At 35.5% G+C, this 25,572-nt stretch overlaps 3 protein-coding genes, 1 long non-coding RNA gene, 1 other non-coding gene and 1 pseudogene across 5 annotated transcripts; 4 read left to right on the top strand and 2 right to left on the bottom strand.

Moving 5' to 3' along the window:
* Positions 1-222: 222 nt before the first annotated feature.
* LOC7459553 (protein NRT1/ PTR FAMILY 5.2) lies at positions 223-3,022 on the bottom strand. Its single transcript, XM_002301823.4, has 4 exons — positions 2,817-3,022; positions 2,461-2,678; positions 1,306-1,877; positions 223-1,184 (listed from the first exon to the last, which is right to left on the bottom strand). The coding sequence occupies exons 1-4, from the start codon at positions 2,950-2,952 to the stop codon at positions 314-316; spliced, it is 1,797 nt and encodes a 598-aa protein (XP_002301859.1). The 5' UTR covers positions 2,953-3,022; the 3' UTR covers positions 223-313.
* On the top strand, positions 1,113-2,096 carry LOC127904967 (uncharacterized). Its single transcript, XR_008058454.1, has 2 exons — positions 1,113-1,255; positions 1,343-2,096. It is a non-coding gene; the product is annotated as an uncharacterized LOC127904967 (long non-coding RNA).
* Positions 3,023-14,715: 11,693 nt separating the features above from the next.
* Positions 14,716-17,110, bottom strand: LOC7461497 (heterogeneous nuclear ribonucleoprotein 1). Its single transcript, XM_024595855.2, has 2 exons — positions 16,727-17,110; positions 14,716-16,189 (listed from the first exon to the last, which is right to left on the bottom strand). The coding sequence occupies exons 1-2, from the start codon at positions 16,946-16,948 to the stop codon at positions 15,158-15,160; spliced, it is 1,254 nt and encodes a 417-aa protein (XP_024451623.1). The 5' UTR covers positions 16,949-17,110; the 3' UTR covers positions 14,716-15,157.
* An 84-nt stretch (positions 17,111-17,194) lies between these two features.
* Positions 17,195-17,279, top strand: TRNAM-CAU (transfer RNA methionine (anticodon CAU)). Its single transcript is given in 2 exon segments — positions 17,195-17,232; positions 17,244-17,279. It is a non-coding gene; the product is annotated as a tRNA-Met (tRNA).
* Positions 17,280-19,008: 1,729 nt separating this feature from the next.
* Positions 19,009-21,173, top strand: LOC7459552 (uncharacterized). The gene is made up of 4 exons (XM_006386855.3): positions 19,009-19,291; positions 19,521-19,618; positions 19,774-20,815; positions 20,905-21,173. Exons 1-4 carry the CDS (start codon positions 19,211-19,213, stop codon positions 21,010-21,012), a joined length of 1,329 nt encoding a protein of 442 aa, XP_006386917.2. The 5' UTR covers positions 19,009-19,210; the 3' UTR covers positions 21,013-21,173.
* Positions 21,075-23,581, top strand: LOC112326570 (probable leucine-rich repeat receptor-like protein kinase At1g35710; annotated as a pseudogene).
* Positions 23,582-25,572: the final 1,991 nt, after the last annotated feature.

Genomic DNA, 25,572 nt, shown 5'->3' with positions numbered 1-25,572 from the left:
CGGTGCAAGTTTCAGTCTACGAAACCGGTGAGTGAATTTAATTTTTTTAAAAAAAGTTTAATATTTTTTTTTAAAAAAAAATCGTTGAGTTTTGATCGAATGTTTTTATTGTATCCATAAAATCTATCTTAGATCAAGTTTCATATTAGCCAGGCCAAGTTTAATAACAGTTTGAGTGTTAGAGCTCATTGCTAAAGACAAACCATTGTTACCGAAATGAAATTTATGTTTCTAAATCAAAAGACATTTTTTATAGCAAGAGATGATACAATAAGGTCCATAGGACATCGAATACCCAGCCTACGAGTCTTCATTATAAAATCTGAACAGGACTTTTGCTAGAGGAAGTTTCCATTGCTCTCTGCAGATCCCTTTTGGAGTCCATGTCGACATTATAAACAAAGTAGTTTGCCACAAGCAAAAAGAGGAGGAAGTTGAGAAAGCCCAAGATGGCCAAGAATGCATAATAATAGTCTATGCGAGAGAGATTTAGATTGTCCAAAATCCACCCTTTATGGCCATGTTTCTTAGTGATCCCAGAAACCGTTGACAGGATAAAACTGCTGAGGTAATTCCCAACTCCAATACTGCTACAGAAATACGAAGTCCCCAAGCTTTTCATTCCTTCCGGGGCCTGGTCATAGAAAAACTCTAGCTTGGCTACTTCCAAGAACGTATCAGAAATCCCTACTAAAGCAAACTGAGGTAGGAGTACAAAAATGCTGAGAGGCACTACTTCTAGTTTGCCTACAATATTATGTTCTCTTGCAACACTAAGTCTTTTCCTTTCAACTACGAAAGCTACGATCATGACAATAATATGCAAGATAATACCAATCCCCATTCTTTGCAGCATAGTAATCCCTCTTGGGTTTTTTGTGTAGTGTCTAGCTATTGGGACAAAGCAACGATCATACAACACGAGGCTTGCCAGCATGAAGATTGTCACAAATGCTCCGAGGCTTGCCGGAGGGATTTCGAAATGGGGTCCCATGCTTCTGTCTAAGGTTGTCCCTTGTTTGACGAAAAACGTGCTTAATTGAGCTAGCATGGCACTAGGTATGAATGTGACCATTAAAACAGGAAGCATTTTTATCATTTGCTTGGTTTCTTCAACTTGAGTCACTGGACATAGCATCCAAGGTGAGGTTGGTCCACTCTTTACAGCAGCTTTGTCAAGCAATCTGCCAGTGCACAAATATGGAGATTAAGGTGGCTGGTAATGAGTTATAACAACTGTGGAAAATAATATTAGGTACAAATTAAACAGTTTAGCTAATAATTTGTGAAAATTAGAGGATCGACCTTAATAAATAAGTATGGTCAATCCTATTTCTTGCAGATCTAGCAGACCCTTCTATCCCTAGTTCGTGAAGCTCTTTTGGATCATTTGGGAGGCTAACCTTCCACTTCCTAACAGAAGCCACAAGTACTTGTGCCATCTTGGTGAACGGACTCCCTGCAGGCAATTTGTGCCTATAGAATGAATTGCCGGCCAAGAACATAATGATCGAAAGTGCGAGCCCCATGGTAGGAATGCCATAACCAAGGGCCCAATTTACGTTGTCTTGTATGTAAACCAAGAATGTGTTTGAGAAAAGAGTGCCAAAGAAAATACTGAACATCCACCAGTTGAAGAATGAGAGCTTCTGCTGCTTTTCCTTGGGTTCAAAATCGTCGAATTGGTCTGCCCCCATGGTAGAGATGTTGGGCTTGGTTCCACCAGTACCAACTGCTATTATGTATAGTGCACCGTAGAATATGCCCTTCTGTAAGGCTGAGGCCCTTTTGTCACATCCCTCGTCTTTGATGCCATGACCGCAGGATGGTGGCCTCAGGGCAGGCACCGAAACAGCCAGGGTTAACAGGGACATTCCCTGTTTGGTTATACATGTTCGAGGATCAAATGATCAGTTACTTTGAAGCCATGAGAACATTGTGGAATATAATACACTCAATGATTCTACGATGGCGTATATGATGCATAATCCGAACATACTTAATGAGAACATGGATCGAGGGCTAAACCTTGGTTTAGTTTTGCGATTGAAAGTGTGTTTGGACTGTAAAAGCATCAAAATCGATGATTGTTTAGGTGATTTTAGATGGTGTTGATATAAAGATGTTAAAAACATTTAAAAATCTCATTAAGGAGCCCAGATGGCACTACATGATGAAACTGAAAGAAGGTGCAAAAGTCAATGTAATTAAGAAGGATAAGATTTTAAACATCAAGTCACATACGACAGCAAAAGTGCATGCCTCCATCAAAACGAAAATCATGTCTAGAAATTGTCAGACTGCTCTTCCCCACAAGCAGAAATATCAGTATAATGCATGTGGTTTCTGATTCTTCATGAACAACTACATGGTTGTTCAATTCAAGTAATGAAGATGTCCCAAGAAAATTGAAACATTAAGAGTAAGATGATTTTGTAGAAATTAAGACTTAATTGTTACCAGTAGATAAATTCCTGATGCAATGACAAAAGTCCTGAATCGGCCCAGATGAGCATCTGCAATGTAAGCACCCAAAATCGGCAATATCCATACAGTACCAGCCCAGTTGGTGACATTGTTTGAAGATGTTACAGTGCCTTCATGGAGCTTCCTTGTCAAATACAACACTAGATTCGCTGCTATCCCGTAGTATGCCATCCTCTCAAACACTTCATACCCTATCATTTAGACCACAAGAACATGCACTGTTACAAAATGGAAGCAAAAGCCTATTCATTTCGAGCCAAACTTGATAGGGCTATTTCATGGATAGTAAACATGTAGTAGCTAGCAAGGAGATTAACTTAGTAACTTACCTAATATAAAGGAACAAGCTTTCCATCTTCCTGACTTTGATCTTAACGCAGGATTGCCCTTGATGTCCACAGTCCCATCTTCTGTATAATCTTTGCTTCCATCTGCAGCTCCTTTTTCTTCTACTTTACAAATCATGATGGAGATATTTGGTATAGGAACTCAAGGTGATCTTGGCACCAATATCATGTTAATAAGTAGCCTTTATAAAGGATTAGATTGACGTTTAGCACAAGCATTCAACAGTACTGTTAGGTAAACTATGATTTTCAAGTGAGTTTTTTTAACTTCGAATTTTCATCGGCACATCACTTTCTTGTGAAATCCAAATTTTTGCTGCTCGGTCATTAAAACAGTTCTGATATTATATTAAAAAACTATATATTACGTAGGATTACAAAATATAATTTACATTATTCTTTTTCGTAACTTATTTTCAACCTTCCAAAACTTGGTCTTGCTTTCGTTTTCACCTCCATTACCATCCCAGGGTATCTATCTGTCTTACTACATGAAAGCTAGCTTTGGCTCCTTTTGTTTGTGCTATAGCTAGTTCACTGTTCACTTGCCGACTCTAACTCACTGCTGACAACCTAGAAGCAAGGAAGCAGCTAGCATCAAGAGATGTCTTCATCAAAGAAAATACCCACTAAAAACAAAGAGAAAAACGTGGGAGAGGGGAAGGAAAGGGCTATGAACTGCACGAATTATTCCCAATCCAAAAATTTATGTTCACATTTCTTAGTAAAATTCTGGTGGGCCGCTTTCTTGCTGTCCTGGAGAGGAGAAAACGTTCAAGAGCTATCACTAGAATCTATAATGCAGGAAAAATGTTAAAAATTAAGCTACAAATCCAATGCTAGCAATGATGCATGCAGCATCTGCTATTCGGCAAGAAAATCCCAAGTCTACATGAACACATGCATATATCAACTAGCTATAATTAAGAACTGGTCATTGCTAATTATATATTCGACACTGATGAGGAGGTAGGGCAACAAGGCTCTGTTGGTGAATATATATATATGGTAGACGAGGTCAATGTATGTGCTCAAAGTTACAAATGTGCTGTGTAGGGTTACAAAATTATAGTAAAAGATTAGCAATTTGTACGTATATATATTTTTATATGTATATGAAAACAGGGCCTCTGAGGTTGATTGATGTCGTTAAACCAGGAATGCATTACTGTTACGTCACATAATAAATATTCATTAATTAAATAAATTAATAGATTTTATATATACTAAGACTTTGTATATCAATAGGTTAAGGATTTAAAGGTACTGTTAAACTACGCACACCGCAATTAAGATTCCTAATTGTTTTATAAATTATATATTTTTTATACATTCAACCTGAGTTGTTAAGACATGCATAATCACTATGCATGGATAATGATAAATCATCATAAAATCAATCTATTATTAGTATTAGGGTTTTTATAGTAGAAAATATATCTATATTAGAATTTGTATAGAAGGTAACGACATTGCCATTAAATTGAAAAACTCCGATGAAATATTTTATTGATGTTTAGAGAAAATACTACAAGAAAATTATCAAATACAAATGAAAATACCGATGTCACACCCGGACATCGCGGCGACCGATTAAAAAATAATCTTTATTGGAAAAAAAACAGATATCTGACATCTTGTTCTTTGAGGGAAAAGTTAATGGTCGAGGAGTCGCTACCTAGTATTATGATCAGTAGGAACCCTAATTGGTCAACATAGATTATATGGCACGTGATTGGTTATGCAAAAAGAAATATGCTATTACCCCTTAAACGTCCTACCTAAGGCAGACTGTATTGCTGGTTTTGTCTAAATTACTAATAATTTGTTCTCTTTTTTTCTTTTTTATTCTTCCTTTCATGTTCCTGACTCTAGCGTCAGTGAACAATTCCTACGAATATTTTTAACTCTGGCGTTAGTAAATATCGCGCAAATCTAAAAAATACGATACTCTTAACTCTAGCGTCAGTGAATAATTTCGCAAAAAAATGAATTTGAAGAAGAAATTTTCTATGCCATTTTTTCCTTGTTTATCCTTTATTATTATTTGCCAATTTTAGATAGGAAAAAAAAAAAGCCTTGCACGACATATTTGCATTTAACAATAATAGTCCACAGATTGAGCACATAGCTAAAAAAGAATACAAAATGCAAAGAAAAAAATAAATCAATGTGCGAAGGGCCCACAAATAAATCAACGAAAATCCCCAAATATTTTTAGAATTTTCTGGTATCGAAAAGGGGCTCGTTTGGCCAAATATCAAATTAGAATGGGCACAAAAATTATGGCCAAGGCATAAGGGTGTGTTTTGCCAAACACACCCTTAGTAAATATAATTTGGGTCGGCTGGGCCTAAAGCCCAGACCCGACCCATTCTCTTTCTTTTTTTTAGGGGGGGGGCTGGGTCTAGCCTAACCAGTATGGGCTGGGCTGGATCCAGCCTAGTCAATGGCCCAAGTCAGTGACCTAGCTTGGCGGCAGGCACGCGTGAATCAACTCACGCATGCACTGCACAGTGTAAAGGTAATTAATTACCTTCACATTGTTTTGAACATTTAGATGAAAGAAAAACAGAGCAAGAGAAAAGAGTGTTACCTGGCGAAGGCGAAGACGGAGACGAAGACGAAGGTGATGGTCCTAGCCCAGGCCGGAGAATGTTCTTCTCTCCCTTGCTCCTTTCAGTCTCTCCTCCCTATGCTCTGGTGTTTTTTTTGTTATGGGTTCTCTCCTCTGTTTTCTCTCTTATGTCGTCTCCCCTGCTTTTTATTTTTTTCTCCTCTATTTCTGTCCCCAGAGCTCTGTGTTTATAGGGGACATGCCTGGTCTTCTCTCCGCGCATGGCTTGTCTCTGGATAAGCACGACTGGAAGGGCCGCCTTGGTGTTTCACTAGGACTTGGATATCTGAGCTTGTTCCTTATCTTCTCGGTGGCAGTGATCTTCATGAGGATAGGGTTTGAGACTCCGTGTTTTGGTTGGATTGGGACACCAACAGTCTTGCCATTGTTGGACTGTTGGTGGTGGTTTCCTTCACGTTGTTGGCATGTCGTGGCAGCGAAGGACACGAAAATTGACTGAGAAGCTGGTAACGGAAGTCGTGGGCACTTCAAAGTGCCTGGTTGTCTGATCAGCATTGTTGCTTTGACGCAGGGAGCTTCCTCTATTTTCAGAGGGAAGAAGATGAAAAATGGAAATGACAAAACGATGTCGTTTCTGACTGGGGCGACCATTTCTCCATTTGGTCTTTGAAGTTTTTGAAATTTTGCATTCAAGCCCCTGATATTTTAATTTCAAATTTTAACCCCTTTAAAATTAGATTAAAAAGAAAATGGGTCAAAATTGGGTTATAACAACCGACATAATAAATACTGTCGGTAAATTACGGTGACATTTATCGATAGAAAATGATGTAGTTGTTTCCCTTAGTATTCTTTAACAGAAAAATTTTGTCGGTGAATACCGAAAGAATTACAGTTGGAAATCAATTAATGAAAAAAATAAAAATATGATGTGTCAGTATAACAAATAGAATTACCGATGAAGTATAATTGTCGCCAATATTCATTGGTGAATTTGTCGGTAATAGTTACAAACCCCTCCTCCCCTATTTCTTCTATTTATTCCTTTTTTTCTGCAGAAAACAACATCTTTCCCCCCTTATTTTATCACAAATCTGGTCACCCCAACACTTAATCTATCAATATCTCTGTTCTAGTTTAATTTGTTTTTAAGATTCGCCACATCAAGTAAGTATCTATAAACATATCCATTTTTTTATGTTAATGTTTTGGCATTTTTATGTAATATAAGTAGTTTGTTTGTGTGTTTACTTGTTTTATACCCTTTTCTTATAGGAATCTATTATATGAATATATGATTTATACATGTTAGAGTTTGTTTGAGATTTTAAAAAATTATATTTGTTTGTCATTTGATGATGGCGTTGTGTTTGATTTTGGAACTTAGGTGTTTTATAATGAAATAAGTAATGGGTTTATTAATGGGTACATTTCACATTTTGTTAAATTTATTGTTAAGTTGTAAATTTAGGTAAATTTGGAAGAATTTGAATTTTTCAGAGAAAATTGATAATCATTAAAGGGTACTATTAAAACTGATAAAATAATTTTAAATTCAATCAATGATTGCTAATTAATTGGGTACCGATAATTTATTTAGTTCACATTATTAATTAATACATGTTGTCATCAATATTCTATATAAGTTTCATATAAGTAATGGATTATTGTTTTTTGAAGTATCGAGTTTCACTCAAAGAATTATGTAAGATGGATTATTGTAATGGGAAAGAAAGTTTTATTAATTACACATTATAAAATCTGAGAAATATTAGTGGAGACGGTATTAGATGTTCATGTAAGAGGTGTAAAAATAAAAAATTTCTCAATCCAGATGGTACAATTCATCTTTTACAAAAAGGGTTCATAGAAAAATACTTGTGTTGATTTGTACATGGAGAACCATATCTTCCTTACTAAACCATGGTAGAAATGATGATTGGGTCAATATCTAGTTCTATCAACGTGCATGGAGTTGTAGATGATAATAGTAATCATTATAGGAGTATAGTTATAGATGCAATGAGAATGAATCAGGGTTATATATGTGACTGTTTAATTATAGATGAAGAACTAAATGTAGACGTAACCAAGTTTTTTGAACTTTTAAAAGATTCTGGCAAACCATTATGGGATAGGTGTATAAATCACAGTAAATTATTGGTTGTTACATAGATATTTACCATCAAGTCAGATCATGAGCTAAGTGAGACCAGTTATAACATAATTTTTTAAAAAGCGAGAAGCATTTTACTTGAAAGAAATAGGCTAAAAAAGAACTTTATACTGTTAAATCCATTATAAATCCCCTTGGCCTAGGATACCAAAATAGAAACAAGTGTCCAAACTTCTGCATGTTGTACTAACTTGAAAATGCAGATTTGAGCGAGTGCAGAACTTGTGAGCATACTCGGTATAAACCCAGAACAGGCAGGGGAAAGACTCTTGTTTTACATATAAAATGAAGATACTTTCCAATTAATCCTAGAATACAAAAGTTGTTCATGTCTCTAGATACTATTGAGCACATTACACGGTGAATGAAGTCATGGTGCACCCTTTCGATAGTAAAGTCTAGAAGCAGTTTAATAGGGTACATCCTCAATTTTCAATGGAATCACAAAACATATTTGTTGGGTTATGTATAGACAAATTCAATCCATTTAGGTCATTCGCTGCACCATATTTTTGTTGGCCAATGATACTCACGGCTTACAACTTGCCACTAATGATGTGTATGAGATCAGAGTTTATATTTTTATATATGGTCATACCAAGTCTTAATAATCCAAGTAGGACTATAGATGTTTGTCTTCAACCATTGATTGAGGAGTTGAATCAATTATAGTCATTCAAGACTTTGACGTTTGATGTTTTGAGAAAACATGATTTTCAAATGAAGGTAGCTTTGATATGGATTATCAATAATTTTCATGTGCATGAGATGGTTTTTGGTTGGAGAAAGCATGAAAAATTAACATGTTCATACTGTATGGAAAATAAAAAAAGTCTTTACCTTAAAAAATGGTGGTAAAGTGTTTTTTTATTATCATCGAAGGTTTTTACCAATTGATCACAAGTACAAAAATGACTTCTTTGTAAATAGAGTTGAAATGGATGTTGCCCGCCAGTATCGTCAGGTGAAGAATTGTATGAGATAGTCTCGTAGTATGAGGGCATTGTGTTTGGTTTTCAATCTGGTAAGCAGAAGTTTCCTGAGTTTTATGTGACCTATAATTAGGTAAAACAAAGTATTTTTTAAAAGTTTTCTTATTAAAAAGACTAATCTCATCTTTAATAATCTAGATGTTATGCATATTGAAAAGAAAATGTTTGAAAATATTTTTAACACGGTGATGGACGTGAAAGGGAAGATAAAGAACAACATGAAGGTTAGAATGGATGTACCTTTGTTTTATTGCCATAAAAAATGAAATTGGTTTATGATGGGTCACGGGTCGCAAAGCCTAAAGTCAGTTTTGCCTTAGATAAGAATGCACAGTTACTTATCTACCAATGGCTTAGGAGTTTGTGTTTTCCTGATGAATATGCTTCGAACATATCTAAATTGGTGAATTTAAAGGATGGCAGATTGTATGGAATGAAGATTCATGATTGTCACATGTATATGCAAACACTCATTCCACTTGCTTACCAGGATTTATTGTCAAAAAGGATATGAGATACACTCACAGAGATCAAGCATTGTTTTTTAGATATATATGCTCTAACAAGTTGCATACCCAACACATGAAGAAGCTTGAAACAAATATCGTTCAGGCAATATACAAATTTGAGATGATATTCTCTCATTCCTTCTTTGACTCAATGGAGCATCTACCTATACATTTACTGTTTGAGATAAAAGTTGGAAAGCTTATCCAGTATAAATGGATGTATTCATTCAAGAGGTTAAGAATTACACATGCATCCTAATTAAATTTCTATTGTCTTTAGGTTTTAATTTAAAATATTCATTAAATTTCATGCAGATACTTGTTCAACCTTAAAAAAAGCTAAAACAATGCGTATGTTGAGTTTTTGATATGTGAGACTTATATTGTTGAAGAGATCTCAATATTTATCTTGTACTATTTTGAGCTTTACTTGAGAGCAAGAATCAACCTTATTTTAGGACATGATGCGATAAGGAAGTGCTTTTAAGTGCGGATTTGTCAATATTTTCTCATTCTAAACGACTTTTATATATATAAAAAAAAAACTATGAGGGAAAGATACTTGACAAAAATAAAATTCAGACATGCACATAATTTTATGCTATTTAACTACGATAAATTGAGACTTTTTATTCAATAAGTATAATATCAACATGTTATTTTTAAATCATTTTTCTTTTATACCCTCATAAACTAATAGATTGAGTAATTCCCTGTAAGCAACATCATCATTTTTACTATCTCAAAATTCACATCTGACTGAATTTTAAAATTTTTAATTACAAGATGAACAATTTGTCACATGGTGAAGAACACATGTAAGCAGTACTTAATAATTCTTAACTTTTATAATACTTAATTTCATTACATCTTTCTCTTTAACTATTAATGGTTGTAATCTTGTACTAGGTTTATCAAATGGGAGGGATTGCTAGTGGTAGTTTGGATTTACTATGTTTGGGTCCTAAAAGAAATGTCAAGTGCTATAACAGGTATTTTGTCAATGAATATGTCTTTCATACTAAAGAGTATAGTCAGGGTAAAAAGACCTATAATAGTGGAATTTACGTTAAGAGATCAATTTGTAATGAATTTGAAGTTAATTATTATGAGAAGTTAGAAGATGTTATTGAATTGCAATACCATAACGAACATAATAGAGTCTTTTTATTCAAATGTTATTGGTATGATACCATCGATATAGGAATTGGAGTAGATCTCCACCATGATTTGGTCAAAATTAATACAAAAATTAGACTTCGCAACGTCGACGATGTCTTTTTTTTTTGTTAAGCAATGCCAACAAGTGTATTACACATACACTCCTTCCTTTAGAAAGGATTGTTTTAGGATTGATTAGTTATCCGTAGTAATAACCAAACCTAGAGGTCATGTCCAAGTTGTTCAGGAAGGTAACAATGAAGTAACTACGGGGAAAAATGTCTTTCAACTTGATGAGTTAGTTAATGCATATCGAGTTGATACATCTACCAACTTAGAATAAATTTTAAACTTCATATAAATGATAATATTTTTTTATGTTAATGTTGAGGAGTTAAATGATATATTAAGAATTAATGGATATACAGAAGTTGATAAAGATGATGATATCGACGAGCTTCAATTCAATAAAGAAGATTATGATGGACATGGCGATGATGAGATTGAAGAAGAAGAAGACAATTCTGATTAAAATTATTTTGAACTGATTTTAAATGTAAAATATCAATATGTAATGAAATTGGATAAAATAAGTGGAATACAACTCTTAATACAACTCAAAGTATCATAACGGTGAAGTTACACTCTAACTCCTCTCCACAAAATAATAAAATTCATGGGCTATAAATACACTATGAATCCTTTCGAATAAAGGTTCACAATCTTCATTCTCTATTGCATACATATTTGAGAGTATCTTTGTCTATAATATTATTGTACTCTCTCTCTTTAAAATTATATTTACCTAAGCATCTAAGAGTCCTCATGTTAATCAAAAGAGATCTTTTGCAGGTATTAGTCACAAGCCACCTTGACCTACCAAGTATCAAGTATAAGCTATCAATCACTCTGGCAAGGAAAAATAGATGAGATTTCTAAGACTAGTTGATTAACCAATTATCCAACTTGAAAGCCATGTTCCTAAACTACTTGGGTTTTTAAGACTTCATCAAGTTGGATAGTCGATTGTATATGTGTTTGTGCGTACATAAGCAAATTAAATTATTATTTTTTGAATCAAGAATCCTACAAAATCTTATATCCACAAGTAAAGTTTTCTCACATGTGAATTTATTTCCTCAAAAATAATTTATCTTAATTTTTTTAAAAAAAAGATCAGTACTTTGGAAGATGAAATATCTTTGCATTATCCTTAAAAAAAATTAAGAAAAATCTATTTTTAGTCTTGTAGTTTAGAATCATTATGCGTGTTAAAGGCTAACAAGAAAACCTTGGCTCCTGCTGTCTCCAAACCAAAATCCAAAAATAAAAATCACCTTCAAAATTATTTATAATTTTTTATATGTTTTTCTAAAAATAAATGGCTAAATATATCTTCAAATGGTGAGGTATTCAGACTTAGTAAATTCTAAAAGTTAGCAAAAACGCATCATAGCAGCTTAGTGAAAAGAACAGTGGTAATAATTTTTGTTTGCGTTAGGATGAGATTACTTTTTAAAAAAATTGGCTATCATTTTCTAACAAATTAAATTATAATAATTTAGAAATTAAGCTGAATAAATATATATAATCCTAGTCATTACTTATAAATAATCTCTTAAATATTAATTTTTTGCATGTCAACATAGACAAAAAGAAAGGTTGAGAATCACATCACAAGTTCACATGTATTATATTAAATTACTAGTTAATTATATCAAATATTAGTAGCTTGTCATTGTCATTGTCATTGTATGCATGCATGCATCATCATTATATATTAAGCATGGCTCCATACAACAAATTGATACAAGAAATCAATAACTCGAAATCTAACCCTAATTGTTTTTATTTCAAGTAGTTAAATTAAAAAAAAAACATTGACTTGGTAAGATATTTAATGAAATGGTTAACCAAGCTCAACCTAACCAGGTTAACAATGAAAAAAACAAAAAAAACAATATCATTTTAATAAAATAATTGACGAAGTGACCCGGTATCAGAAACCCTCTTCTGGTTCATTCCTTGAAACATAGAGCTCAAGGAGCTTCAATGGATGCTAGCACTTTGGAGTAAAATTTCCTGATATGAAAATCAAGCACAAGTATTGATCCATGTTCTGCTTATGCTATGCAATGACAACATTTCCAATGGTGTTTTGACAACAAATAAAACAAAAAAAAACGTTTTCATCGATGAAGGTTTTCAACAACTGGTTGGATACGTTGTACAGATCACTTGTGAATGCTAGCTAGCGAGCCCACGCACTTCCCATATGCTTTGTCATCTCGAAAGGGAAGGAGCAGGTAGCCATGGTCAACGGTGGGAATTCAGGCCATCTAGCGATACCCAGTCCTTATCTTTGTCACGGTGGTTAAAGCTATAGTGAGTCAGTGACCTCATTGGTTTCTTTTGTGCCAAAAAATCTTGATGGGGTTCTTGAAATCCTTGTGATGATGGTTTTATTTGGAGTTGAAGTATTTTTTATAAAAAGTTTTTGGAATTAGCATGACCATATCTCACTCGGATTTGACTAATTAATTAACCGAGTCAACTTCCTAAATAGATTGAAAACAAAACCGGCCTGAGCCTAGCTCCATATAGACGAGGCACCAGATCAACATGTGGAGCAAAGTGAAGCTTGATAGCTATGCTCATGCCATTGCATTGCGCCTCTGTAATGTAGCTTGTGGATTTTTGCTTGGTCTTACTCATCGGTCATTCTTATGTGCGTGGTGGTACTGGACGGAGCTCCGGTGGATTTGGCTGTGCATTCACACAAAAGGGCCTTTAACCACATCCACATCCAACCATGAAAAATCTTTCGTACTAAATCCACTTCTTAACCTAACTTGTGGAAGAAACTAGTCAAACTTTGTCCTGATCTTGATGCAATAATGCAAAGAGCCGATGGATTACAAGTTGGTCCATTCCCATTTTCAGCCTAATCATCTTTCAACAACCACTTGACTAGTAAGACTGGGCGAATACGGAGCCAGTCGAATCAAACTCCACCACACGGCGACTAGAGGGTCTGTTACTCGTCAGAAGACAGGAGGAGATTGCAGTAGTCAACAACATCCTCCATGCCCGGAACACAAATTCTACTAACATTTAACCAAGTCCAAAATCATAATGCTCAGGTTTGTGGAACTTTAAATATAAAGATAATAGTCATTGCCAGTAAAGTAAACATGATTCCAACCAAATCGCTTCCATGCACACAGCCCCATGTGTATTGGATACCTAGACGTCAGTTGCTGGCCTTAATGGCATTGCTTATAATATCAAGCTTCATTCAGGTGTAAGGATCTGAAAACAACAGCTTCCCTGTATGCTTCCTTGCACCCTTTCTACAGGTGCCCCCAGCCAAAAAAAAAAAAAACAATCATGATTGATACCAGCACTGCACAACTTTCAAATTCCAAAACTTATGACTGATGCACAGTTACTAATCTTGCAGTTTTTGATATATTTTGGTGGAGATTACTGTAATGTTCATCTGTATCTAATCTCACAAAAATGCATCAGTCCAGTTTCATGACAGACTTCAACATGCTTTATCACAAGAACCTAAACTAAAAATGAGAGCTCAAATGGGATCAACATGAAAAATATTGGTGGAAAAAGGGATTTGCAGATGATAACAACCAAAGCAAGAGCAAAAATAATAGAGAGGAAATAATAGTGTGCTCAGTAGGGACCGGTAAGAAAAGGAATAAAAGATGAAGAGGTGCACAGTTTCTGCCAGGCAATGCAGTTGTCAGGCACCACTGATTCTAGAGATTCATCTGCTAGCATACACCCAAAACTGAAGTACAAAATAAATGTTGAAATGCAAATGATATTTAGTTATTACAGAAGGACTAACTAGTTGAAACCAAGAATCAATGACGTAGACAACTAAAGAGCTAAAATGAAACCAAGTTCTTTTTTCACCAAAACAAGCATATTTCATACACTTTTCTCTCTCCCAAAAGACTAACTAATTCTATATTGGTAACTCTAAGGAAGGAGTGAAAATCAAATATATATATATATATATATATAAATGAACTGGGAAAATTATAGCACCCTTCAACTTCAACATACCACATGTTCAGAATGGGAAGACTTCAGCACCACTCTAAAATTTGCTTGACATATCTGGTGAACAAAGCATCATTAGCAAGCTCAATTTAAATTACAGTCCACGCCACAAACCCAATCACCACCTTTTGAGTTCCATGAGTCCCTAACTGAAGTTGAATACTCTCTCTCTCCTGTACAAAAATTGCAAATACAGGAGGAAATTATTATCTCATCACACAAGATTTTACTACCAGTATGGTTACTGCTTCTACTCTCACAAGGTAGGAATCTATGTGAAGAGCTCCAGCACAGTATCCTCAAACTTCAATACATTTTAATATCTCTACTCCTCAATCTCAATCATGTCATACCATATGTAAAAGCTAAGCAGTACTGCTATGAAAATCAGACTTCTAATAACATATACTCAAAATAGCATTGAATACACACAGATCAACAGATGCTAACTAATAAAGAGCCTTCAATCAGATGCCTACATAAGCAACATCAATATAATAACAGAAAAGGCTCAGAACAACACTCCAAGCTTAAACAGATAAAGAGGTAAACAATTAAACAAAAATACGACTTGAAGCTAACAATTGTGACTTGAAAAGCAAATGCTATCAGAGAAATGATGTAGCTACTACTTGGAACTACTAGCCATTATATACTAGCAGAAAGCAAGTGCAAAATACAACTGGGTTAAAGCAATCCAGCCATTCCCATGATTTGCTGCGAGCATACTTCCATCCTTCCACTACTGAAAGAATACTAGATGCCTAATTATGAATTCTCACAAGAACCTGAGGCATCATCAATTACTGATGCGATGCCTATCTTGAATGAGCACCACCGTAACCACCAGAGGCTTGCGAAGGATCAGACCTCCAGGCTTCATTTGCATATCCTGAATTCCCATTACTGTCACCATAGTAGCTCCCACTCCCCTGTTGCTCTCCCCCACCAGCTCCATTGCTGGCACTGCCATTTGGAGCATTCCCAGCACGCCCTCCAGTAGCTCCATAGCCACCAGAATAAGGACCATCACTTCCACCATAATTACCATAACCATAGCCTTGATTTCCATACCCAGACGCTCCAGTTGGATATTGACCCATAGGAGCAGAAGCAGAACCACCGCTACCAGAAGCACTCCAGGGAAATGCAGCCCCATAGCCTGCATTTGCACCATAGCCGGAAGCACCATAACTCGAAGGAGCTTGGCTGCCCCAACTATTTTTTACAGCAGCAGACATGCCATACACTCCCGTACCATATCCGCCATTTCCACCACCATAACCACTAACACCATAACTGCCATAATAACCAACTCCACTGTTTGCTGCTCCGTAACCATAACCATGAGCAGCATATCCAGAATAAGGTGGGTAACCACCTACAGAAGTTTGGGGCTGCATATACCGGTTTCCATCCATTCGACCATCAGCTGCATTTACATTGGCTCCAGCGGAGCCATAACTACGATAGCCACTACCACGCCCCTCACTACCTGGATTTGCATCTTTTGGGAGTGCTCGTTTTACCTCTACAAGTTTACCATTCAACTCATGAAAGGTCTTCTGGAGTACATTATCAACTGCATCTTCAGAATCGAAGGTGATAAATCCAAATCCACGAGGCCTTTGAGTCTGCTGGTCATACATTACTACAACATCATTTACATGACCATAACTTTGAAAATACTGACGGAATCCATCTTCTGTCACGGTGGAAGGCAAGCCACCAACAAAAATCTTTTTCGTCCTAAAATCCCCTGCACCACCAGAGCCTCTACCACCATTAAAACTCCCGGTTCTAGATGATGTATGCTGTTCTTCTCTCGATAAAGCCCTTTTCGCCTCCACCTATATCGCCAACTAACAAAATTAAAACTCCTAAAAAACAATCTCACAGTCCAAAACCATTTACTTTACAGAAACAGATTAAATCCCAATATTCCCGCACACCAAAACAATACTATAAATCCCAAATCAACCACTGGTGAGCTGCTCCATAAAAAAAATTTCTTTTTTTGAGTGACGCTAAATATTAAGAAAATATAACAAGAAAAAACTTCAACAATATACATGAACCGTTGGATAAGTAGGACCTACAAGTGGGTCTCACTCTAAAATCATGATCCAACGGCTCATGTGTGTTCTTGGAGTTTTTCTCTTCTTGACATTTAGCTAGCATTACTAGATTTATTTATTTTTTTGCAGCAACTTTCATTTTAGACAACAAATAAATAAATAAATAAAATACAACAAACCCAGAAATCCAACGAAAAAGCGGGAGAAATAAAATGCATAATCAATTCAAATCAAATCAAATAGGGAACGAATTAACGGAAACCCAATGCAGCTTAAGCCCCAAAGAAGAGAGAGAGGAAGAATAATTACAGTACGGCCATCGATGGTGTGTTTATCGTGAAGAACAGGATCTAGAACAGAGGGATCGGAGAAAACGACAAAACCAAAGCCACGAGGACGACCAGTGGTCTTGTCACGCATTATGACAACCTGAGAGACCTCACCGTACTGGTTGAAGTGGTCTCTTAGCGTGTCTTCGGTTGTGTCCCATGCTATTCCTCCTACGAACAGCTTTCCTTCGTCCGAATCCATTCTCTTCTCTTCTGTGTGTGTATGTGGAAGCAGTCAACTGAAAGTTTTTTCAGACTGATGTAACTCTCTCTGACTCTGAGACAGAGAACGGAGGAGGAGGAGGGTGGGAGTTTTGGGCTAGGGTTTGTTTATTTTTCCGATGCCTTGCGGGCTTTTTTGTTGCTTTTGCTTTTGGCCAACCAATCAAAGAAGCTGAGCCCTCCAAACAACAACTTAATTGTAAATAATGTTATTAGAACAACATTTGGGGTGGTGGCGCAGTTGGCTAGCGCGTAGGTCTCATAGCTTCTGAGTTATCCTGAGGTCGAGAGTTCGAGCCTCTCTCACCCCACCATTATTTTTTTGCTCTTCCTGAAGCTTGTCATTTCAATTCTTACAACATAAATGGAACAAAATTATTAAATAAAAGTTGGAGTACTACTATTAATATTTTATAACTTAAATGTTTCATGTTTTTATAACTTAATTAATATTTTTGTATATATTTTTTAAATTAAATTAAGTATATATTAAAAAAAATTAACTTCATATATCTTTAGAAAAAATTCAAAACACTAAATACAGTAAAAAAGACAGTTTTATCACAGTCCAATAATATGTACAGAGCATATAATTGAATTGTTCTTGTTCTAATTGAAAATTGACTAGAGCTACATTCCATTATACTGGTTGAAATGTTGGGCAAATTCAAATTAAATATTATTTATTGACGGATATCTAATTAATTCTAATTCTAATTCTAATTAAATATTATTTTAGAATGTTGGACAAGTCTCTTGAATGCGACTAGTGAAGGCTAAATTTATTTAGATTAATTCAAATGAAATATCTACTTCATATCTTTGGGGTTTAGTTGAAGCATAAAAAAATGTATTTTTTTGTTATTTATTTATGTTTTTATTTTTTATTTTAAAAATTGAAAGAAAAAATTAATTTAAACTATATAAAAAAAAGGAAAATCAAAATGGAAAATCAACTTTTGAATCACTGTAGTATCTAGGTAATCAGTTGCTATTAGAGAAATTAAATAAAAATCACTTACAAGAAAAATTCAATTAATTTTTATTTATTTTTTGAATTTTTTAAAAATATCAAAATATCTCTTGCAAGTGCAAATAAAAAATTTAACCAACGTAAATAAAATAATTAGAGAGAAATTTAATCCATTTAAAAAAAAATTCTTTCAAAAATTCTAATATTGTCCATAGCATTTAATTAGTCGGAATTTTCATTTTGAAATCATTTAGTGTTGTGGTGGTTTTTTTTATTCAAATAATTTGTTTTTTTTATATTTAATCCCATATATAATTATGTTTTTCACCATTTTACAAGTAAAAATTATGTTACAACAGTTTTGATTAAATATATATTTTTAAAAATTTTATTTTTAAAAACTATAATTAAAAATATTTTAAAAAAACTTAATTTTAAAAATCGTAAAAACTATTACAGTACTGAACACACTTCATGTTTGAAGGTACACGTACACCCACTTATTTTATTTACAAAAGAAATACTAATTATGTTATTTCAAACGACAGTGGGCGCCTCTCCTAAATTTGCAAGAGATGGCGTAACCAACACGGGACCCACTAACTTTCAGTGGATTAACGGTCCGGGCACAGTGGATAGATTTCGAAAAAGAAAACGAAAAGGAAGAGGCAAACTTCATAAGAGTCTCCAATCTTTATGCGTAATTTCAATTAGGTCCCAACCTTTTCTCTTTTTTGTCTCGATTAAATTCCCAATATATTAATGAATTTCAAATCGATGAAACTGTCAACTGGTCATGTGAAGATCATATTATTCTTATTTTTTGAATACTTATTTATTAAATTAACTTAAACTAACACAAGGTTTGGATTGAGAGTTTATTGACATATTAGGGACTTAATCAAGACTAAAAGTAGGTTAAGGACTTACTTGAGATTACACCTATAAAATAAGGACCTTTTTGTAATTTTCCAAAGGAAAATTACAAAATCCCAAATTTACAGGCTGTGTCTCCAATCCCTCCTCGATAAAGAATCCTAACGGTCACTTCTCTTTTCGTCTTAAAAAAACCAAAACCCTACCTCCTCGCTCCTATCTCTTGACCGTTTTATCCCTACCACCTTTACACGAACGCTCCTACCTCTCTCTCTCTCTCTCTCTCCCTCTAAAACAATGAAGACCTGTTAACAAATTTCTCCTCGAGCAAGAAACCAGTAACCGCTGCTCTTTATTACAGAGGAAGAAAGAGAGGGGATATTCTTATTCCTCATGGCTTGCTTTCTTGCGTGTTTTGGTTCATCCAAAGAACGCAAACGTCGTAGGCACAGTAAGGTTCAACCACGAGTCCATGTAAGAACCTTAAGGAGCCTTGTTTCCTAAATTTTCCCTTTTGGGTTTCGTTATTTTTTCTGTCTCTCTGCTTGATTTTCAAGAAAACAGAGAAGAAGAGAAGAGTAGGACCAACATTTTTGGTTCTTTTTGTTTGAGAGGCTTTGGATTTCTTGAATTTCCTTTGCTTGTTGTGTCAACAAATTGGTAGTGTTTAAGTCTGATTTTGAGTTGTGATTTTTTGTTGCAGAGAAAGGAAGGTTATGGGAGTCCAGTGGAAGCTACCGTTTCAGTGGTTAAGGACTGCTGCCCAGAGAAGCCTATTGTGAGCCCAGCTTCAGAAATCAGGTTAGTAAGTAAAAGACTGTACGGTTTCTGAGGTTTGCTGCTTTTCTTTTCTTTCCGTTTTAGTATCTGTTTTATGCAGCTTTCTGAAGGGGAAAAAAAGGGTTTTGTGAATGGTTTTTGAATTGCTGTATTTTGGGTTTTTCATGGTTGTATAGGGATGATGGGTCTGAGGAGAAATTAAGCTTGAGTACGAGAAAGAAAGTGACATTCAATTCGAATGTGACAACCTACGATCATGTTTCAGTTGAAGAATCCTCAGATTTTACTTTGGGGAAAGAAGATTGTGGCGATAAAAGGGAGGGAAAGGAGGAGAATATTGCAAAACCAAGTCAATCTCAGTCTTCTTCTGAAGATAGTTCAATTGCATCAAGCTTGTGTTCTTACCCTCCTAATCATCGTTATCAGAATTGTAGAGACAGTGATGATGAGATGGGCTATGAGGAAAGTGATATTGATGAGAGTGATGATGATGATGAGGAGGAGGAGGAGGAGGAGGACGGGGGGCTAGATTATGATGATGTATATGAGGATGATGAAACCGCAGAGTCAACGTCTAGAATGTCTAAATTGGCTAACGAGGAGAATGATAGTGACGTGATGAACAGTGGTTTGTCTGGGAATAGGAATTTTCGAGATAGGAGAGCTGCTGTGCTGAACCCAGTTGAAAATCTAAGTCAATGGAAGATTGTAAAAGCAAAAGGAAAACCATCATTGAGGCAACAGAAAGAGAATCTGACATTGGATCAAGAACCTCGAATGTCGTTTAGTTCCGAGCCTGGTTTTAAGGAATTGGCATTCAGTTTCAAGGCAAAAGCTGGTCAATGTAATAAGAAGCCAGACCAAGAAATAGCGGTGGATACTAGCTTGTCTAATTGGTTGGGTTCATCTGAATGCACACCAGTCAATAAGCCTGGATCAATTGGTTTAGATGCCATTGCACCTGAGAAAAGCATGTCACAGGGATCTAATTCACCAAGAAGCTTTGATGATAGGCCTATTCTTGGGGCACTAACGGTGGAAGAGCTTAAACAGCTTTCAGCTACTTCTTCTTCAAGGAGGTCACCAAGTCGTAGCCCTGATGAGATGCCAATAATAGGAACTGTTGGGACTTATTGGAATCACGGTGGCTCCGGCAAGGATTCTGGCTCGGCCTCTTCATACAAAGGAATTCCCAACACGACCAGCAAATACAGAGAGGTACATATCTAGTGAAGAATTTGTAGAACTTCTTTCCTATTAAGTTGTTGAGTAATAATGGCACTTGAATAAGTTTTTTGGGACTGCAGGACAAAAGAGTGAATTGGCACTCCACTCCATTTGAGACACGACTGGAGAGAGCTTTGAATGGTGGTGATGCTGCTCCAACCTACTCAACTCACACTATTGTTCGTTAAACATGATTGGAGTGTTGTTTTGTGTGTGATTCCATCTTATTTTCCTTTTCCCTTTGTGAATTATGGTATACGGTTGTTCTTGTTGCGTGCTTGGAGTTGTAATTCTTTCATTGGTTTGATTAATGAGTAATATAATACAATACGGCTGTACTTTTGTGCTATCCACATTGCCTTTCTCGGAAGAAAATTCTGCATCATAACCACATTTTCTTGAACTGGATTCTAACTGCTTTCCTTGCTATTACCAAAACTGTTAAGATAGTTTAAGCTAAATGAAAACTGAAGCAAAGCCGGCTCGAAGAACATGCTCATGAATTAATGCCAACCATTTATGCGTTGGAGAGATCATTCCTTTGAAGGCCAAATCATCAGCAAGAACACAAGCTGAAGCTCTCCTCCAATTGAAAAACACCTTGTCTTTTTGACCTCGTTCTTTTAGTTCATGGTCTCGTTCCAACCTCAACAACCTTTGCAAGTGGACTGCTGTTTCCTGCAACTCCACCTCTCGAACAGTCCCTTAACCTCCCCAGCCTAAACATAACTGGAACACTCGCCCAATTCAACTTCACCCCTTTTACTGATCTCACCAGGTTTGACATCCAGCGTAACAATGTCAGTGGAACGATACCATCAGCCATTGACAGCCTCTCCAAGCTCAATTACTTGGACCTCAGTTTCAACTTTTTCAAGGGCAGCATACCTTTGGAGACATCTCAGTTGACAGAGCTTCAGTAACTCAGTCTTTACAACAACAATCTCAACAGTATCATCCCTATTCACCTTGCCAATCTGCTCAAGGTAACGTAGACCTTGGAGCAAACAACTTGGAAAACCCTGACTGGTCCAAATTTTCCATGCCTTCATTGCAATATCTTAGTTTCTTTCTCAATGAACGACTTTAGAATTCCCTGATTTTATAACCAATTGCCGGAACCTGACGTTTCTGGATTTGTCATTCTATAACTTCACAGGTCAAATACCAGAAGTGGTCTGTACCAATCTGGGAAAACTTGAGACCTTGAATCACTCTACCAATTCATTGCAAGGATCATTGTCATCCAACATTTCGAAGCTTTCCAATCTCAAAAACATTAGTCTAAATAACCAGTTGAGTGGTCAAATTCCTGAAAGCATTGGTTCGATATCTGGTCTTCAAATTGTTGAATTATTCAGCAATTCTTTCCAAGGAAATATTCCATCTTCTACAGGCCAACTTAGGCCAACTCAACGATCCCTCTTGAGCTTGGCCTTTGTACTAACCTCACCTACTTGGCAATGCTACTCAAAATCTACCAACTCAATTTGTTTTCTGGAAATATTCCTCCAGAAATTGGGAAATTGACAATGCTTCAATACCTTTTTCTGTATAATAATTACACATTCTCTGGTTCCATTCCCCCGGAGATAGGAAACTTGAAGGAGTTATTAAGTCTAGACCTTTCAGGAAACCAGTTTTCAGGCCCCCTTCCTCCAACATTATGGAATCTCACAAATCTTCAAACCCTGAATCTTTTCTTAAATAACATCAACGGTAAAATACCACAGACCATTTCAAATATTACTTCTTTAACTTCCATCAATCTGTTCGGCAATAACCTCTCTGGTAGCATTCCAAGTGATTTTGGGAAGTACATGCCTTCTCTAGCGTATGCTAGCTTTTCAGACAATAGTTTCTCTGGAGAATTGCCGCCTGAATTGTGTAGTGGTATGAGGCTTCATGAATTTACTGTCAACAGAAATAACTTTACAGGGTTATTGCCAACCTGCTTGAGGAATTGTTCGGAGATAACAAGAGTTCGGTTTGAAGAGAACCGATTCACTGGAAACATCACTGATGCATTTGGTGTCCTTCCAAATCTTGTTTTGTTCGCCTCAGTGACAATCAATTTATTGGTGAAATCTCACCAGATTGGGGAGAATGTAAAAACCTCACCAATTTACAGATGGACGGAAACAGAATTTCTGGTGAAATCCCCGCTGAGCTTGAGAAGTTGCCCCAGCTGCGACTTCTAAGTCTGGGCTCCAATGCACTGGGAAATATGAGCAACAATCATTTGACAGGGGAGGTACCTCGTAGTCTAACCACCTTGGCAGGGCTTGAATCTCTTGCTTATCTGATAACAAGTTGACAGGAAACATATCAAAAGAGCCTGGGAGTTATGAGAAGCTATCAAGCTTGGACCTGAGCCACAACAACCTTTCTGGCGAGACACCTTTTGGACTGGGAAACTTAAACTCGTTGCGGTACTTGTTGGATCTTAGCAGCAATTCACTCTCAGGAACCATACCTCAAAATTTGGGAAAGCTTTCACAGTTGGAGGCTCTCTAAAATTATAAAAGCTATAACATGTGTACAACAAGGAAATGGGAAACATGGCATGATGTTAAAAACTTTCATACTGGATGTTTCAAATGTTCATTTTGATTGCCTGGTGTTTTCAGAACTGGCACAAACAATGCGGGTCACAGACAAATGTGCTGTGTATAGCTTTGGGGTGGTGGCTTTGGAAGTCATGATGGGAAGGCACCCGGGAGACCTCTTATCTTCATTATCATCAATAAAACCACCATTGTCAAACGATCCAGAGTTGTTTCTAAAGGAAGTGCTAGACCTGCGGCTCGAAGCTCCCACGGCCCACCATGCCTTTTGTGGCACAAAAATTATCATCAAGAACTCAAGCTTACCTGGCTGAGCCACTGGACTTAATAACTATCAGCAAGTTAACAAGCTTTCAAAAACTGAACAAGATGGACCTTGCAGGTTAGGCTGGTTTTGGTTTTGGTTTTGGTTTGACAGAATTCCCTGGCTTTCACAAATCACAATTCAAGGAGGTAGGCTTTACTATCGTCGGAGGTTGCTTTTAACCTTCTTCAATAATTTATAGGATTTGCCTGGACGGAATCTTAAATGGAGGAAAGCAGAAGTTCATGATTTCCTTAAATTAGTTCCTAGTTGCCAAGGTCCTTGAGATGTCACCCCGAATCATAAAGCAAAGTGCGCACCAGTTTACCATGCGTCATGGAGGAGGAGTGGTTTTTCAATCCCCTTTGGATCTAGAGACCCTCGAGGCCGTCTGAGGGTACGTTTAATATTGTAATTTTGGTTTTTTTAAAAAAAAAATTTATTTAAAAATATATTAAAATAATATTTTATTATTATTTAAAATTTATTTTTAATATAGCACATCAAATCAATTTAAGAATATCTTATAAAAATTAATTTAAAACAAAAAAAAATTATTTTTTTACAAAATTACTTTACAACTACAAAAACGAATAGAGCCTAATTCCGTCACCATGCAGGATACTTCTGTTATAGGTAACCTCACATAGAAATGTTTTGAATGTGTGGATGTGTGATGTGTAACATCAAATAGATATGACTAGTTATTTTACTTGTATTTCACCGTGAATTAAATATATTTTTTCCTGAAAAAATTGTATATGCTGACTTTTTTTGACATGTATTTATTTATATATATATATATATATATATATATATATAAAATTATATAAATCAAAATGCTTGTGCATATCAAAATGTTTATGTATACATATAGCTAAATAAATCGAGAATTATGTTTGTTAATAAACAGGGAGGAAAAATCATGAACGATAACAAAAAAGAAATTAGAAAAATCAAGAGACAAATATAAATAAAGATATTTAATCTTACAAGACGGGATATTTACCCGGTTGTACTTGCTGAATTTTTTTTTATATAATTATTTTTTTATTCAATCAAAAAATAATATAAATAAACACACACGCATTAAATTGATTGAATAAAATAAAATATTATGCAGGCTATACATAGTAGAAATTATATTTTCAAAAATAACATTCATCTATATAAAAGATTAAAAAAATTATAGATGAATCAAAATAATTTTTTCAAAAACTAAATACACACAACACTATTAAAAAGAATCTATATCCAAAAAAGGATAAATAAGACAAAAAATCACTGAAAAGAGATATTAATTGAAACATAAATTTAAAAATTATTTAAGAAAAAAGACATTAAAAAAGATATTAATTAAAAAAAAATATTAAAAAAAAATAGCTCGGATGTTGTGGTTTAACTCGTCAAACATGTGCTCCGAGTTGTGGACTCAACCGGGTTCAATAATGTTTTTCTATAAATTTATATTTAACCTTAAAAAAAACACACAAAAAGACAAGAGAAAATATTTAAAGGTTTGGCCTTCGAGCTCATGGCTCAGCACCGCTAGGCCATTGTAAGGAAAAGCCCAAGCATGTGGGTGGCTCTCTAGGCCAGGCCCGGACACCCGGGCTTGGTTTTATTTATATATATATTTTTTAAGGGGGTGGACGACCTCTAGGTAATGGGACTAGTTGTCCGTGAGGAAGACGCATCACTCTCAGTGTATCCTACCCAAGGTAAATTGTATTATTGATTGATTGTTTTTTTTCCTACTGTTATGTTTCTATATGTCGGTTTATCTAAAGTTTAAGAAAGATTCTTCTCAGTAAGAAATCTTTTTTCTTATTAAGCTAAAACCTAACCATTCTGAAAACAAAAACAAACAGTAAAAT

This window comes from Populus trichocarpa, chromosome 2 (genome assembly GCF_000002775.5).
Source record: "Populus trichocarpa isolate Nisqually-1 chromosome 2, P.trichocarpa_v4.1, whole genome shotgun sequence".
NCBI lineage: Eukaryota > Viridiplantae > Streptophyta > Magnoliopsida > Malpighiales > Salicaceae > Populus > Populus trichocarpa.
This window is presented reverse-complemented; position numbering and strand designations above follow the sequence as displayed.